This window comes from Macrobrachium rosenbergii, chromosome 21 (genome assembly GCF_040412425.1).
Source record: "Macrobrachium rosenbergii isolate ZJJX-2024 chromosome 21, ASM4041242v1, whole genome shotgun sequence".
Lineage (NCBI taxonomy): Eukaryota > Metazoa > Arthropoda > Malacostraca > Decapoda > Palaemonidae > Macrobrachium > Macrobrachium rosenbergii.
Genome location: NC_089761.1, coordinates 19382916 through 19400738, shown reverse-complemented (window position 1 = coordinate 19400738; position 17823 = coordinate 19382916). Strand labels below are relative to the sequence as shown.

At 40.8% G+C, this 17823-nt stretch overlaps 2 protein-coding genes across 6 annotated transcripts in view; one reads left to right on the top strand and one right to left on the bottom strand.

Moving 5' to 3' along the window:
• Ak6 (adenylate kinase isoenzyme 6) overlaps nt 1-14238 on the bottom strand; it is a 30612-nt gene extending 16374 nt beyond the window's left edge. Inside the window, exon 1 of the mRNA XM_067123160.1 lies at nt 13987-14238. Coding sequence (XP_066979261.1) covers nt 13987-14017 — 31 coding nt within the window. The 5' untranslated portion in view covers nt 14018-14238. The remainder of the gene's footprint in view (nt 1-13986) is intronic.
• The window catches only part of LOC136849756 (uncharacterized), a 167465-nt gene that overhangs the window by 101121 nt on the left and 48521 nt on the right, over nt 1-17823 (top strand). Inside the window, exon 1 of one of the 5 annotated variants that reach the window (XM_067123155.1) lies at nt 13558-13640. The exons of 3 other annotated variants lie outside the window; for them this stretch is intronic. The gene's annotated coding sequence lies outside the window, so the exon portion shown is untranslated. Of the gene's footprint in view, nt 1-13557; nt 13641-17823 lie in introns of those variants that run through there. One more of the 5 variants, XM_067123157.1, reaches the window with a different exon arrangement.

Below are 17823 nucleotides of genomic sequence, written 5' to 3'. Positions count from 1 at the left end.
ATTCCAATTTTGGAACGTCGCAACAGTGCCTATCGACATGGGGTCCGCCACTGGTGAGAAATAAACCGGGAGATGATGGTTTAATCTCGCTGCGAAAAAGTCCACAGATGCTGGCCACTTCTGGAGAACCTATCATACTACTTCCTGAGCCAAAGTCCATTCTCCCCCCAATACCTGACGAGAGCAACTTAATGAGTCGGCCAGTACGTTGAGACTCCCCGATACAAGATGGGGAAGAAGAGACACTCCGTTCTTCACACCTTCTCAGGACTCTCTGTGTTATAGTATTGAGTTCTATTGATCTTGTTGGCCCCGAGTTCTCAGATATGACATGGCACTTATGTTGTTGCAAAACAGAGCCACTACTCTCTTGTGCACTAGGACTGAAAAATACCTGAGGGCTTCCCTTACAGACCAGAGTTCCCGAAGATTTATTGACTCTTCTCTTTCCCGATACCTCCAGAGGCCCGAAACCTGGGTTCCCTCCAAGGTTGCTCCCCAACCTTGATCTGAGGCATCTGAGTACAGATGAACGCGGGAAGAGGTGAGTCGAAAGACCTTTCGGGTGTCAGATGCACGTGCTTCTTCTGACCACCACAGAAGATCCGACAGGCAAGAATTACTCCAAACTATAACTGTGTTCTCGTTGCAGGAGTCCCAGCAATTCCTGAGACATAACTGAAGAGACGAAACCCTGGAATTAAAAGAGAGAGAGAAGGCATTCTCCCTAAGAGGCTTCTCCAAGCTGGTACCGGCTGTTGCCTGTTGGACAGGAACACCTCTACTTGCTGAAGGACCAAAAGGATCCTCTTCAGGGTTTGGGAAAAACCTCAAATGAAGAGAAAGAATCCTCATCCCTGAAAGGTTATAGATTGTTTTGGAACTATGCAACTCTTGGCAAAGTTTAGACGAATTCCTAGGATCTTGCAGAGATTCAATAAGAAGTCCCTCACCCTTACTAGCTCCTCTAGAGAGGAGGCAAGGATCAGCCAAGGGCTGAATACTTCAACATTCTGTACCCTCAACGATGCATAATTGCCGACGCCGGAGACACGAGTTGGAAGCAACAAAGTTTGTCATACTGGCCACATCACCTGAACCCTGAGCAGCCACACGAATTATAGCCTGCTGTGACGCTGCTGCTGATGACGACGACACGAAATTGACCATGGAGGAGACATCCTCCTCTCTAAAAAGACTTGCAGAGCGCAACAGGTGCCCTCAACAGAACCCCTTATACATGTCCAGATAGTGAGGCGGAAGATGATTTAAAAAAAAGTCCCTCCTCTTCTTGCCAAAGAACATTGTACAGCCAGCTGAAATGTTAGCCTGGTATGCCAAGCCCATCGAAATCGAAGTGATGAGGATGTCAAACAGAACAGGATCGGTGGGAGTATATCCATCTTGTTTGAGAAACCCAATCAACCCAGACAACATCCACACAGAGTGGGACGAGGCCTCAGACTGGCTGCGAAAGAGTGTCCTCCAAAATACAAGCTTCACGAGATGTAACCGATACCAAACGATTCGATGAAGGAGCCCGAGAGAGAAGAGCCTCAACAGATTCGTTAAGAGGAACTCTGACACCGGCAGAAGGGTTACCCGCTACCCTATAGAACCCCTTCCGATTAGGGAACAAGGTTGAATCCTGTCTACTTGACCCGATAAGAGAAGCTAACCTAGAGTTCGCCTCCCTCAAAGATTGCTCGACTCGGCCAAACCAGACCAGTTTACTTGATGTTTGAGAGACTACTGGCTTAGTTGCATAAAACAATTCAAACATTGCTTGGTTTGGCGGTGTAGGTTCTTCAGGAGCCTGGACTGAGGATAGAGAGAATGGGTAAAGTCCACCATCCGCTTCTACTCGCTTTCATTCACTGGAGAAACACCTATATCTGGTACTGGCTCCTCCTCTTCAAAAGATCATTCTCTGTCAGACTGGTCTGACCAAACCGGGACAGGAAAAGAGACAGACTGACCACCTATAAGAGCTGCACCCAATAACCTGGAACTCGCTACACCTGGATGTGCGAGACCAACACCTGACATACCTGACCCCATCATACCCTGAGCCAATCGTAACCCGGTTGCGCAAACCCCGTACCAACTAAAGCCGATGACAAAACTCTAGAGACAGTTGCACTCAACTGCACAAACCCCTCACCACCCAGTGACAATGACATAACATCTGGGCGACAAACGCCCACCCCTGCAAACGGAGAGGCCGCAACACCCAATCCACCCAACGCCAGATGAACCGCCACCGCATCAGGACAGGTATCCGGAGCTGAAGTCACACTGATTAATGGAGAGGGAAGAAGAACTCCCTGATGACCCAGAACCAAAGCCGAACCCACATTGAACACCTTAGAAGGAGGAACAGAAATAGCTGCAGGAAAAGTTGAGAAAGAAGTAGAAGGAGAGAAAAATTACATTTTTATAATAAAATAAAGTTTTCTGGGCACGACCTGTGTCACCCAGTGAAATGGTTCCAATAGCACTCATTTTTAGGCATAAATATTGCTAAATATACCAGAGAAAAAAGCTATCCACAATGCCGGGGTTACTAACCCCGGAGCGAACACCATAACGGTGTCGGTATGCACTAGGGGTGAGCGGATTCCACTATCACAGGCCTTCATCCCTTTTATATATACTTACCAAGTAATTACATAGCTTTTAGTTTCTATTAACCAGCAGCTAGAATTTTGAAATTCGAGGTAGCGTTACTTTTGCCCACTTTCGGGGTAAGAAAGGAACCAGCTTAGCAAACGAGCTCAATATGTTTATGCCTTCCAACCATGCAAGGGGAGGAGAGAGGGCTTTGACCATGTAATTACTTGCTAAGTATATATAAAACTTTTTTTATTACAAAAATGTCATTTTTAAATAAGCTACTTACCAAGTAATTCCATAGCTGAATCCCACATTATAGGAGGTGGGATACATGGGTTATCTATCCTAATACATTAAAATTAGTAATGTAAAGAAATAGAATATTGTTAGCATTAGTTAAAATGCTTGCTGGTCCCTTACTTGCTGAGAGAGCTGCTACAGGAAACTATTGCCTCTGGATGGTGCTCATCTCAACGTATAGCGGCTTGGCGGTATGGCCAGGAGTCGCCTGCTACATAGCGGGATTCCTTTGTTGCCAAGGAGTCTCCGATTACATATGAAGAATAATCAGTTCGCTCCTGCTCTGGGCACAGTACCAGAAAAACACAACCAGAGAATAAATAAAACACAATCGCCTGTAGCCAAACATTACAGCATACCATTACCCAACCATTGTGGATAAAAACTGGTGAGCACTCCAAATACCAAGTACTCCCAGGTCCCCATGAATCAAGGCAAAAAAAATAGGAAGGATGAAGGAAGCTTCCTACACTCCTTCTCCCAACATCATACCAGCAATCGAAACAGGACCCAAAGTACTGCAATTTTCATAGACAGTTTCAATGTCAGGCAAATAATGAGTTGCAAAAACCGATTTGCATTTCCAAAACGTTGTTTGAATGATAGAGGCAATAGACAAATTATGCCTCTATGTGGCAACTGCCCTTACTTCATGCGCTTTGACTTTCACTATGGGCAACGTATCTTCGCCACTTTGTGAGTGCGCTTCTAGAATTAAATCCTTAATGAAAAACATCAAGGCATTTTTCGAAAGATCCTTAACTGAGCACCAAAAGTTGCTCGAAGGCCCACGGATCTTTTCCGTTCTCAGTAAATAGTATTCTTTCTACTTCATCCGGACCTAGGATATCTATTAAACTTTTAACAACGAATGAGCAAGGCCAGGGGTTGGCAGGGGACTCATTCTTGGCTAAAAATCCTAGGGTAAATGAGCAGATTGCATTACCTTGAGAGAAACCAACCTTTTTATCCAAAATGTGAAGCTCACTGACTCTCTTGGCAGTCGCTAACGCTACTAGGAACAGAGTTTTCCTAGTAAGGTCCCTTAAGGAGAGAGATTGCAGAGGTTCAAAGCGTGGTTGCAACAGCCACTTCAGTACCACATCTAAATTCCATGCTACTAGCCTATTTTATTTTTGCTTGGTCGTACCAAACGACTTGATAAGATCAGAAAAGTCCTTATTAGAGGAGAGATCTAAACCTCTGTCTAAAAACAGAGCTCAACATTGCTTTGTATCCTTTAATGGTTGAGGTGGAAAGGTTCCTGGTAGACTTCAGATATAAAAGGAAATCACCGATTTCCGCTATAGACGCCTTAGAAGACGAGATGTTGTTTCTCTTGCACCAGTCATGGAAGACTGTCCACTTGTCTTGGTAAACTTTGCTTGAGGTAAGTCGTCTACAATGAGCAATAGCGTCTGCAACTGCATTTGAAAATCCTTTTGCTCGCACCAATCTGAAGAAAGTCTGAATGTGGTCAGAGCCAGAGTGGACAGTCCTTGATGGAACCTTCTGAAATGTGGTTGTCTGAGTAGACTGGGTTTCTGAGGTAATAGTCTTGGAAAATCTACAAGAAGCTCCAACAAATCTGGGAACCATTCTCAGGCTGGCCAGAATGGGGCTACTAATGTCATCATTACATTCCGATGATTTCGGAACTTGTTTAACACTTCTCTCACCATCTTGAATGGGGGAAAGGTGTAAAGATCCATGTTCGACCAATTGAGAAGTATTGCATCTGTCGCCCAAGCTTGTTGACCTGGCACTGGCAAACAATACAGGGGGAGACGATGATTTTTTGCGGTTGCAAACAGATCTAGAATCGGTCTTCCCCACAGCTTCCATAACTCTATGCAAACTAGAGGGTCCAGGGTCCACTCCATGGGGAGAGCTTGTCTTCGACGGCTGAGTTCGTCTGCAAAATCGCTGCATTTCCCTTGAATGAATCTGGTTAGGATCTGGGTTCGATTCTGATCCGCCCAAATGAGAAGGGCTCTTGCTGCTTGGCAAAGGGAGAAAGAATGAGTTCCCCTTGTTTTCTTATATAAGATAGAGCCATGGTGTTGCCCGAATGGACAGACACTGTCTTCCCGGACACCTCCGATGCAAACACTTGCAATCCCCAGTGAACTGCCGTCAATTCCTTCACGTTGATGTGCCACTTCGTCTGTTCCAAAGTCCGTAGGCCTGAAACTTCTTTGTCTCCAAGGAGGGCTCCCCAACCTAGGTCTGACGTGTCTGAATAAAACACTAGGTCGGGGTTCAGAGGGAGAAGTGACTTCCCTTAAGAGAGCTTGTCCCTTGAATTCCACCCGGCCAGATCTTCTTTTATTTCCATCATTATTGGAAAAACTAAAGAATCCGGGTGTTTCTTCCTTTTCCAGTTGACTTTCAGGAAGAACTGTAGGTTTCTCATGTGAAGCCTTCCTAGGGACATGAACTGCTCCATGGATGAGAGAGTCCCCAACAGGCTCATCCAACTGTTCACAGAACAGGACTGAAGGGCGAAACATTTGTTTATTTTCTGAAGGCAGGAGTTTATCCTCTGGAGGGAGGGGAAACCTGAAAACTCCAAAAGTTTATCCTCATCCCAAAATAAGTTATCTCCTGAGAAGGAGTCAGTTGAGATTTTTGGAAATTCAACAAGAGGCCCAAATCCTGGGTGAGAAAAAGGGTCTTGTGAAGGTCCTCCCTACATTTTTACTTTGATTGGAAGCGAATAAGCCAATCGTTGAGATACAACGAAACGTTGACTCCCATCAGATGTAACCATTTGCCATTGGGGCAAGAACACGTGTGAATACCTGTGGGATTGTCGACAAACCAAAGCAAAGGGCTCTGAACTGGTATACTTTTGCTGGAACACAATCCTTAAAAACTTCCTCGAATCCCGATGAATTGGGACATGGAAGTAGGTGTCTTTCATGTCTATCGAGATCATCAAATCTTCCAGACGAATGGATGCAAGGACGGACTGGGACGCTCCATCTTAATTGGTTTTCTGTATGTACACCAAGTTCAGGCGCTACATCCAGAACTGGCCTCCAGCCCCGATGCTTTGGGGACTACAAACAGTCGACTGTAGAACCCCGAGATGAGGTGTCCCCATTCTTCGACTGACTTCTTTACAAGGAGAGCTGTCACTTCTGGGAGAGGGTTGAAAATTCTCGGAGCTCTTGCCGAGTAGGCCGTCAATAAAACAGGCTTGTTGCTCAAGGGGGGGTTTTTCCAGAAACGGGATCAAGCAGCCTCCTCATAGAACTTGGACAATCCAACTCTCCGCTCCTCTTGCTTCCCAACACTCCCAAAAATTTAGGAGTCTTGCCCCCACAGGTGTGCGGAGGACTAGATCCTCACTTACGTGCGGGTGGTTTGTAGGAGGCCTTCTTGATAGCTCTGGGGGTGAAATGAACATTTCTGCGAGGTCTAAGGAAGCCTCTTTGTCTGCCTCAACCCCAAAAGGGCTGGGGTTGGACAGGAGAAACTGTCCTAGGGGGAAAAGCCGGAGACTCTCTAGGCTGTCTCGCTGATTGTGTGAGGAGGTCCTGCGTAGACTCCTGTTGTAGATCAGTCGCAATCTGTAGCACAGCCAATTGAGGGGAAAAGGTGTTTCTTGTCCAGAGGCGAGAAAAGGAGTGTGGACTTCTGGGCAGGAGAAACTCTCTTCGTGGTGTACGAACACCAAAGCTCCCTTTTCTTGAGGACACCCATTGCAAAAAGGGAGGATAATTCAAAAGAGCCGTCTCTAATACCCTTATCCAGGCAAGAGATGACTCCAAAAAAATCTGAAGAGAAGTCTTCAGGGATATGAGGGCACTCCTTCACTTTATGAGCAAGAGCTCCTAACTGTCCAGTCGAGAAAGCTGAGCACTTCAAAGATTTTAAACAAATGCTTGATCTGATGATCCAATTCCGAGGACGAGAACAAAATCTTGGCTGCATTGAATGCTGACCGTCTGGTGGAGTCAACTAAACCGGAGAAGTCTCCCTGGGAAGAGGCAGGCGCTCCCATGGAAGGAGCCTCTCCGGTTGCATACGAAAGATATCTTCTCTGCGACAGTCTAGACGGAGAGCAAGAAAAGGAGGCTCGTCCCTTCTCCCTCTTGCTCAAAAGCCAGTTCTCCACTTCACTGAGAGCCTTCTTAGCTAAAGAGGACAGTACCATTTTAAGCAGTCTTGAAGAAGGCGTTGGGTTATCCATTAGGTACGATAAAGCTGGAGATGCCGGAGCTGCAGGAGAGAAGTGATCAGGAAAAGTCACCAGCAGAAAATTGAGTAAGGAGGCGTACGCCGATGGAGAGGAAACAGGGTCTGCTACTTCCTCTTCCTCCGAAGAGATTGGCGACAGATCTGCAATGGACTAGGGTACCGATGGGGCTTCCTGAATTAAGCCCCAGATATTGTCCAATTTGCATTGGATCAACTGAACAGAAGGATCCAAAACAGAAGGCGCAACTGTCGTAGCCGGAGCAGGTAGAACCAAAGAAGACACTGGTCCTGCCAAAAAAATGGACGAAATCGGGTGCTTGGAAGTGGAATTAGCCTTGGGCACCAAAGGAGCGTCTTGCTGCAAGAGGGGAACGGGCGCCAATGGGTGCTCAGAAGTTGGTGGGTGCTCGGGAGCTGATGGGCGCTCGGATGCCAATGGGTGCTCAAGACCCGACAAGCACTCAGGAGTTGACGGATGCTCGGGAGCCAAAGAGCACTCAGCAAAGAGGAGCTCAGGAGACGATGGACACACAACAGATGAATGGCACTCGGAGGGAGCCACAACAGAAGAAGCACCATGAACCACTGGAGAAGGAAGTTCTGGTGCCACAGACGACTTCCCCGCCAACGAAGATTCAGGAAAAGCAGATTGTACAGGCGCTACAAGAACAGGAGTTGGGCGCATGAGCACTGGAGAGCGTTCCAACATCACACCCTGTCTCGGCAAGTCCTCCAAAGCAAAAGATACGTGCTTAAAAGGTGAAGTTCTTGATGCCAAAGAGCGCTTCCGAGAAGTAGTGTGCTTAGAAGCCAGAATTTGTCCCACTAACACTGGTTGATCCTGGGAGAAACGTTCCAGATTGTCCCAGAAGCTACAGGAAGGAAGATGTTCTGGAGAAGCCGCTTTAGCCTTCTTAATTGGAACAGCATAAGGTTGAGAAGCGCCCCCGATGCATCTCTTCAGGAGATTCGCCTTGCCACTGGCGCCTACGACTGGAGTCACTGCTGGAAATACTAGAGGACAGACGATCCACTTCCATACAGACACCCTTTCAGCGGTGCTCTGTTGTAACCTGAATCCGACAACAGGTACGACTGAGGGGCGACTGCCTGTGGGCAGACCCACCAACTCCTTTGGGCTGCTGTTGGCTCTTCCCAGGTTTAAGGGGGAGTTTGCCAGGACCTGGCCAGAGAATCAAAGGACAGACAGCCACCTCCTCCATTAACACTTCACTATCACCTTTCACATTCACTTTGTCCATTAGGACTTCAACAGAAGCACCAATTTTCTCCATCGTGTCAACGAGTAATCCACACTTGAGATTAATTCTCGATTCAAGGCTGGTAACGAGGTCCGGATCGGGAGTAAGGGAGCCATGGTGCGGAGTAATTGGTACATTTTGAGAGATGGGATCAGGTGGAACAAAGGTTAAAGAATCAGAATTATCAGTCAAAGATTTTGCCAACACCTGACTAGCTAGTCTTCTTACTACTAGCTCTAGCCACTGCTATTCTCTTTTTATCCATCTAATTTCGTCAAATGACTATTCAAGGTCTTCCACATTTTCGGATCCCAAGAGACACACTCATTACAGGTTAATTCAGGGGAGCATATTTGACCACTGCAAGAAGTACAGAGAGTATGAGGGTTATAACATGCTTTAATCAGTCTCGTATTGCAGCCTTTACTGCAATACCTAACACTTTGAGGGCCCAAGTCTGACATGCTGACAAGTTGAGTCAAAGAACGTCCAAATAACTGTCAAATTCGGTAATACTAGTCTTCAAAGAAAACCTGACACTAACTAATCGTGCCGAAAAGGCTACCATACAGCGAAATACTTCACCAATGATCCAAGATCAACAAAGAGAAATTTCAAAAAACCACTGCTGCCAATCACTGTAACCACAGCCATCAGCCCGGAGAAACATATTGAGCTCTTTTGCTAAGCTGGTTCCTCTCTTACCCTGAAAGTGGGCGGGGTCACTCGCCGAGCCAAAACAAAAGTAGTGCTACTGTGAATTTCAAAATGCTAGCTGCCAGTTAATAGAAATTAATAGCTATATAAATTATATAAAACATAAATAGCTACTAAACATAAATAGCTATATAAATTATACTAAAACATAAATTATAGGTTTTTACAGTAACTAAACCAACCTGGTCTAACCTGAATACCCCCCTCCTACACCATTTCCAGCGGAGGGAGAAACTTCTCAATTCCTCCTGAAACTCCCTGTTTCCTCACAGTTCCTCTAGGGTGCAGCCCCATTCTTCGAGGCCTATCCTCAATTGTAATTCATATTGTAATGCTTACAAGGTCAACGTCACTTGGAGGGAATGCATTAATGTACAGGAGCAGTAATAATTGTGAATAAGGAACTCAAAATAAAGGCAAGCAGAGGGGAAAAGCTGGTTATAAAAAATGAAAACAGAGAAATATAAGTAACTCAAGTGTAAATCCAAACGTCGTTTCACCCATTCCTAACCATCTGTTTGGGCTGTAGTACAAAGAATTAGGAGGGTTTTCCTCAACGTAGAGTTAATGGTGTAACGTGATTGGTTAGATAAGTATTTATAAGCTTCGGAACCCCAGCCTCCCCCTTTTTCCTCAGTAAGGAGTCAGGTTGTGTACCAAAAGCTCCCCTATAAGAGTGCGCATGCGTGGCAGCATTCAAAATAGCACTATAGCCTCCTCACACTAACCTGGCGGAGAGGCCCCGCCCACCACTGTAACTGCACGGATTGCAGGGTTCGTCAGTATTGTATCTATTTCGAATTTAATCAATAACAAGCATACAAAATATAGCATATCATTACAAAATCTTGATGTAATATATAAATTTCTATTCTTTCTGCATGGTTGCTGTCACTGAAACACTTGTCATTGTATAAAATAAATGAAGAATAAAAAAACCAGTGCAACTGTATGCAAAGAAAGGGGAGGCGTGCTGGTTAATGGAACAGCCATTGTTTTGGAGGGATATGGAATCGTACACTTGTCACCTCATCAGCTGACTTCATTGACATCAACAAATTTCTGATATTTTTCATCCCATTTGAAGGTAAATACTTACATAGCTTCATATATTTACCTATTTAATTTCCTGTGTAATCTAACACAAAGTAAAGGTGTCTTTTTATATTTATATTCTTATAGATATAATTATATTCTTATCAGTATTCTTATCAGTGAGGAACATCTAATGACATTTGTAATGAGCGATCGGAGGAGGAAGATCCGGTCAGCATTACCTGTAGGTCTATTAATAATTTTCCCCAGCTCTCCAGTTCCAATCCAGTTGTTAAAGGCCGTAAAAGTGTTAGATATCTTCTAACATATAAAGTGAAAAAAAAAAAAAACTGGTCTAAACAGAGGCATTTTCTTCCATCCGTTTTGTTTTATTTATTTATTTTTGCATTTTATTTTATTTTTTTTTTATCCAATGTCAATATTGAGTACCAGTGTAGGATTTCATCACAGAGCTGAACTAGAGGGCTTATTCCATATGTAGTCAAACTCAGATATCATCACTAGAATTTAGAATACTTGGGAATAGTTGCAGTTCACAGATCAGTTGGGCTATTTACTAAAATTCCTTGGTTAAGTGGTTGAATCTGGCGGAGCCGATTGGTAGCCTCATATAGGTCTAGTTCCAATAACTGTTTAAACCGCAAAATTATATCTCTTTTTTATTTACCCTTTGTTTTATGCGACTATATATTTAAGCAATTATATTATAAGGTTTGTTTATGAATTTATGCAGTCATATTGTAAATGAAGCTGTAGGCTATATGTGGTTAATTGCCTTCGTTTGCTAACATGCACTTTTAAATTATAACTTTAACGTTATGTCATTTTAATACATGTTTCTTAGCATATAGGAAAGATACATACATATAATTTTTCGACATATATTTCCCGATTCAGTATTATTATTACTCATTAAATACATTAATTAAAAACTATATAGCTTTTATATTTCCCCTTCAATTAGCTCAAAAATAGCATAAAACTGCTGTCTCGACAGATTATTAACATTCTTAAAAGATATTCCCCTTTATCCAGTAAAATTCAATAGAGTATGCAAGGTTATATATATACAGTATATATACATACATATATATATATATATATATATATATATATATATATATATATATATATATATATATATATATATATATATATATATATATATATATATATATATATATATAATATATATATATATATATATATATATATATATATATATATATATATATATATATATATACTGTATATACATCTGTGTGTGTGTGTACAAAAAATTCTAATGGAAGTGATTCCCATTTTGACAGGGATATGTGCCATGGCTCATGCAAAGAAGAGAAGAGGCCCATTGCAATTCACGGTTAACAAGCCAATCAGGAAGAATTATTCTGAACGTATATAATCATTATCAAAATCAAGATCAAAGAGAAAGTGAGATGGATGTTGAGAGTAAGACTGCTGCTGCTGCAGGCATCTCTATGCGAACCCTTCAACACATAAAAGACAACAAAGAGAGAATGGAATAAAATCTCCACACTGTAGGACAAGGATATCGCCTGTGCTGGGAGTAGTAGACGACTTTCATAAAGTGCCTACGGTGAGTGATCCTCTCTTTTTATAGAAAGCAAAAATTCCCTACAGATCTGTGTTGGAGGCCATCTATAAGTTGTCCTGGGTGCCCCAGACATCTCTAAAACATTTGCGAAACAACTTGGATTCCATTATAAGAGGGTCAAGTGGAAGATTTGTAACTAATGGAGAGAGGTATAGCTGTTGCGAAGACAAATATTTGAGATTCCTCAATGAGAAAACAGAAACTCCAGCAGTTCAAAGCAAAGAGATTCATTTAGATGAAACTTGGATAAACCAGAAACGACTTTGTAAGTAAGCGTTGGATGATTGCTGACGGATCAGTAGGCCCAAAAATTAAAACAGGTAAAGGTGGCAGATTCACTTAATTTTACATGCAGGTGGGTGACGGATTCGCTCCATGAGCTCTATTATTTTTCAGATCAAAGAATGGCAATTGTGGAGGACTATCATGACAGCATGAACTATATTTGCTTTCGTGAATGGTTTCAGACACAACTACTGCCAAAATATTCCAACACATTCCCTTATAATAATGGATAATGCTTCTTACCATTCACAAATGTTAAAATAAAACACCAACCAGCAGTTCCAAGAAATGGAAATAATTAAGTGGCTAACAGAAAAAACAGCATCAACTATGATCCCTTCACACAACAAACACTAACTCCCTTGATCTGTCAAAGTAAAAACAGATGTAAACAAGTGTATGCCACTGATGAAATAAGCTTGTAGCAGCAGGTCATCAAATACTCTGACCCCCTTATCTCTGTCAGTTAAACCCCATGAACTTATCTGGGCTCAGATTAAGACAGAAGTAAAAAGAATAATTCTCATGGAACCAAACTCTGAATAAAGTTAGAAGTAGCAAAAAACTGCCATAACAGCGTAACCGTGAAGACTGGAGGAAATGTATACCACACGAGGAAAGTTGAAGATGAATATATGAGGAAGATAGAGGCCTTCTACTCATTTATTAAAGTTTTATTATAAACATCGATGATGCCAGCAGTGAACTTGACGGAGATGAATGATTACATAATGAGAGAAACAGAGCTTGAGTGTGTGTGTGTGTATGTGTGTGTTTGTCTTGTTTGTAGGCTTGTGTATATTTTCAAAGTGTATATTGCATAAGTAATAAATATTATTAGTTTCCTCTTTGCCTTTCCTTTATAGTGCTACCAACCATAAAGTTTATAATGCATACAAATAAGCCTAGTTTACATTTCAAAAATATATAATTTTGTTGTATAAAAAACATTAGATTTGTAGACCTTGAAATTTAAGGGGATTATATATAGTGCTATTGTTTAAAAAAGTCAATTTAATTTAGTTAATAGTTCTCCAGGCTTTAATATTTCACAGTAGGCCTATAGCAAATTAATTTTAGATCACCTAAACTGTAAAGAGTAGTGCTATGCGATTAAACCCAAACATAAATTCAAATATAAATTGAAGATTAGCTAATCCCAGTAAAAGTAATTATTTGTGCTTGGATATCACTGAAATCAACAGATTAGGTGACAAGTGTAGATTCATTAATCCTGCCAAACAATGGCTGTTCCATTAACCATGCACGTCCCCTTTCTGCATACAGTTGCACTCGTTTTTCTTTGTTTTTTTTATGCAATGACAAGTATTTCAGTGACATATGCAGAAAGAATAGATATTTATATATTGCATCAAGATTTTGTAATGCTATGCTATATTTTGTATGCTTGTTATTGATTAAATTCTTAATAGATACAATCCTGACGAACCCTGCAATCTATGCAGTTACAATGGTGGGCGGGGCTTCTCCGCCAGGTTAGTGTGAGGAGTCTATAGTAGTTAAAGAATTTGTCTTTAGAACGGCTACCTCGGTCGTCTTGTTCCTCCTGTGTTTGTGTAAGGGTTTTTCTTCCTGCAATGCCGTATATAGTAAAATTTTATCGCCTCCTCAGCCCCCGTGGTCTACCCGACCCATAACCCCGCTTTCCCTAGGGGTCCCCTAAATTGTAGGATAATAATGGGGGAGCAAGTCAACCTGTCCAGGAGGTAGGTCTAGGCCTATACCCCCATAACCCCGCTTTCCCACTGGGTCCCCTAGCTTGTTGGATGAAATTCTGTGGTTAATTACAATCGTACGGCAAAAATTGAAGGTAAATCCATAATTAGCATCCAAAAAACTGTAGAAAAAGCTAAGTTAGAAGGAAATCGCCGCCGCGGAGCTACTGCTTAGTTCTACCATTACCTGTTATCAGTATATTCGGTCCCGCCTTCATCTTTCCAGCTTCTAATGAGACTGTCGTCTCGATCCTTAACGTTGATCTTGTTAAAAATGTATAATACAATCAGCAGGTGTAAGTACTATTATTGCTCCACGTAGTCACATGGTGTAGACGACACAATACAGACGTAAACAAACGTATATTCCACCATATGAGATTAGAAAGTAATGCAGTTGGTTAATGTATATCAGTGTGAAGAATTTACAATTTCCATTATTTAGACAGCATAATAGTGAACTACTTGTATATTTTTGTGTATTGCAAAGAATTCACAAAAACAATATTTTAAACGGTGGTTATTCATTTTTAGCAAATGGAATACACTTTATATTTGCGTTGTAATAAGACGGTTTCTGATAATTTTAATAGTTTAGATTATTTTTCTAATAAGTATGAGAACAAATCCCTTGATTATGGTCAATGTTTGTCTTACGAAGTAACATTATAATATTTTGATTGCAGTCAAGTTCCACGCTTCAGAAAATAAAGCACACGAAAACGCGTTTAGTTAGCATGGCTCATATTTATTATATATTATATTTGACGCGCAGTTACGTTACGTTTATCACATTTTTTTTTATTTAAGTATACACAAAATATTAAGTGATAGCGTTCAGTTGGACACAATGTTCTTGATATACGCATAATTAAGCTGCAAATTTATTTGAGTATTGTTGTCTCTGTAATTGCACAAACACGTCAGAGACGTTATAAATTACCAGTAAAACGAGAAACCAGTAAAACAAAGCAAGACAATTACTGGGGAATACCTGAAATTTTATCTGATGGAATATATTCAGTTATACAAATTCAAGTAGTGACTGTACAGTACATGAAGTCATATAAAATGAAGGGAAATAGAGAGACGAAAAGAAGATTCATTTACCAAAACAGAAAATTATAAACCAGGAAATATGTGAAGGGAGATCCGAGTGGCTGACCTAATGGAAAGAAGAATGATAAAGCAGTGTTGCCAACCCTACAGGCAGTCATGTCCCTATAACTGTAGCAAAAAGTCCCTACTCCTGCAGCAAATGTCCCTTCTGTGGGATTAAATGTTCCATGTCACTACAGTGGTATTAAATCTTTGAGCAAGTGTGACATGATCATCAATTTCTTTTTTACCAGCAAGTCCAATGCCTCGGAACCTCGTTCATGGTAGGAAACTATATAGGTTATATACTGCAATAAAAGTAAAACACAGGTATTACAAAACATTTATTTTTGATAAACAAAGATGCACATACATAAAATCATACTGAAAAAATATAGCATGATGTAAGGTAAGCTTACAATAATCTAAACTAAATTAAAATAATTTCATTTTTTTTATTTCAAATTCAAACTAATAAATCAAAATATTGTTTGTAGCTTTATATGTATGCAGTGGTTAACTACTCTCATCTCAGACTGTTTGAAATCATACATTTGCACATTATGGAAACTGAGGTAATCTTGATTAATGCCCTTGGCTAGATTTAAACAATTTTCACCTTTTGATTACATGTTTGAATTGATAAATAATTAATATGGAGTCTAACAGTTCAGGTCCCATCTTATTTCTCTTTTTTTTTTTTAGCATCAGCCATCATCGAAAATATTCGTTCAGTTTCAGCATTTGAGTGAGGCAATGTTAAAACAAGTTTAGCCAGGATTGCAAATTCTTGAAAAACAAATTCATCTGAATAAAGTTTTTAATTGAGAGATACACACAAACTCATAACTGTTTTCTTTTTAGCATTTCACTCATCTGACAAAATATATATTTTCATAAAAATGTTTAAAGTCCCTACGTTCTCCAGAAGTTTTGCAAGGGCGTCCCTACGTCCCTACGGCAAGAAAAATTGGTTAAATGTCCCTACGTTTAGGGACATGTCCCTATAGTTGGCAACCCTGTGATAAAGATGTTCCTTAAAGAAAATCGTGGAAAATGAACCTTGTTTAAACTATACTCAACAGTTATCAGACATCTAAGAAGAATTATAAAGTTTTAAACTAATAGGTTTTATATGGAATAAAAAAAAAGCATGTTTAATACCTAAGAAATAAATTCAGAAGAATGAAGAATTTTCAGTCGTCCGTTCAAAGGATATCGGCTCCGACAGAGCGCACGATTTTCAAAAGTGGGTTTTAAAAAATAATCCTTTCATATTGTTCTTTATTATTTTCTATAATTCAGGTATGCAGAGTAACACAGTACAATAGACTAAGAACTAAAGGGGCAGTGTACAGTTCATTAAGTTTTGTGAATTGCCGGGATCTTCGTTAACCTTGATTTACTTTAATTCGGTAAACAGATATTTTAGCACCACTGAGAAACTTCTTAACCGGCTTTTCTTATATTTTATAGAACTTTACAACAGCCTGGCAATTATTTTTTTTTCTGTCTTGTGCCATTACATAAAAGTTTTAAACGATACAATGAGACTTGAACTTAATTTGTTCAATTTTATTTTCAATTCTTCAATAAGAAGTTTTATCCATTCCCTATTAAATAGGAGTGAATTGTAATAAGATACATCTATGGTATATAATTTGTTAAATAACAGAAAACAACAGGAAATTTAGGAAACCTGTTTGGGATCGGGGGCTCCTGAGCGTAGTTCCTTGCTAAGTAAGGATTAAACGGGACATTAAGAAAAAAATAGGTCAGGTTGGATTGGGTGAGGTCAGATTGTTGTAGGCAACATCAGTACTAATTGATCCCCGTTATGCACCTACATCCCCAATTAAATTATTAACGGATGATAATCCTTAATTCTTTCATCCCCTCATCTGCGAACTCATGGCCTTCAGTTGACAAAAGAGTAATAGCAGAACCATCTCCCTCCTTGGCCTTAGATCTGGGAGGTGGAAGGTATTATTCATGAGAACCAGAAAACACACAGACACAGCCATTAAGGCGAATCTGCCATGAATTGATTGCCAGTTGGCTCAGTAGACTGATACAAAGACTGACATCTGAAAGGATGGGCAACTCGACTGAGAGATTGACATGGAACTTTCAGAGAGCGAGAGTGAGTTGGGGGCGGTGGGGTGGGGAGTCTTTGGTTTAGGGGACCTGGGTGGGGGTTTTGATATCACTTCCTGAATTCAACATAACACAATGAATAGGAAATGGAAATCCTTAGAAGTACAGTAAGAGAGAGAAAGAGAGAGCTTAAATGTAGTGAAATGGTATCCGGTTTAACCCGGTTTTGTACGGCGTAATTCGGCTGGCCGAGGAAGTGCGCACTAGTTGTCTTCCATACGACCTCAATTACTCATACTATCGGGAAAATAATACATCATAGATGAGGCAATCCAGGAGGCTTTTTGTGTGTGCACAGGGAGACATTTTAAGCCATCAAAATACACAAGAACATGAATATGTTTCCGTTAACTACGGTATAATATTATGAGGTGTAATCTTTCAGTAACAGGACATTTATAATTATTGTTAAAAGCTTTTAGTAACTTTTGCCTGCATTAAAATGCAAATGTGCATTGATTCAGATCAATTTTCGAAGACCAATGGATTTGCAAAAATATGTCTGCCTTTGAATACTGATGAATCTAATATTAGAATATTAATATTCACTCTGTCTTCATGCATATAGGAATGGAATGGAATATAGAGCTTAGGCCAAAGGCCAAGCACCGGGACTTATGAGGTCATTCAGTGCTGAAAGGGAAATTGAGAGAAGAAAGGCTTGCAAGGTGTAACAGGAGGAAACCCTCTCAGTTGCACTATGAAACAAGTGTTAGGAGGGTGGATAGCAAGACAGAAGAGAGAATATGCATGGAGGTACAGTAAAAGG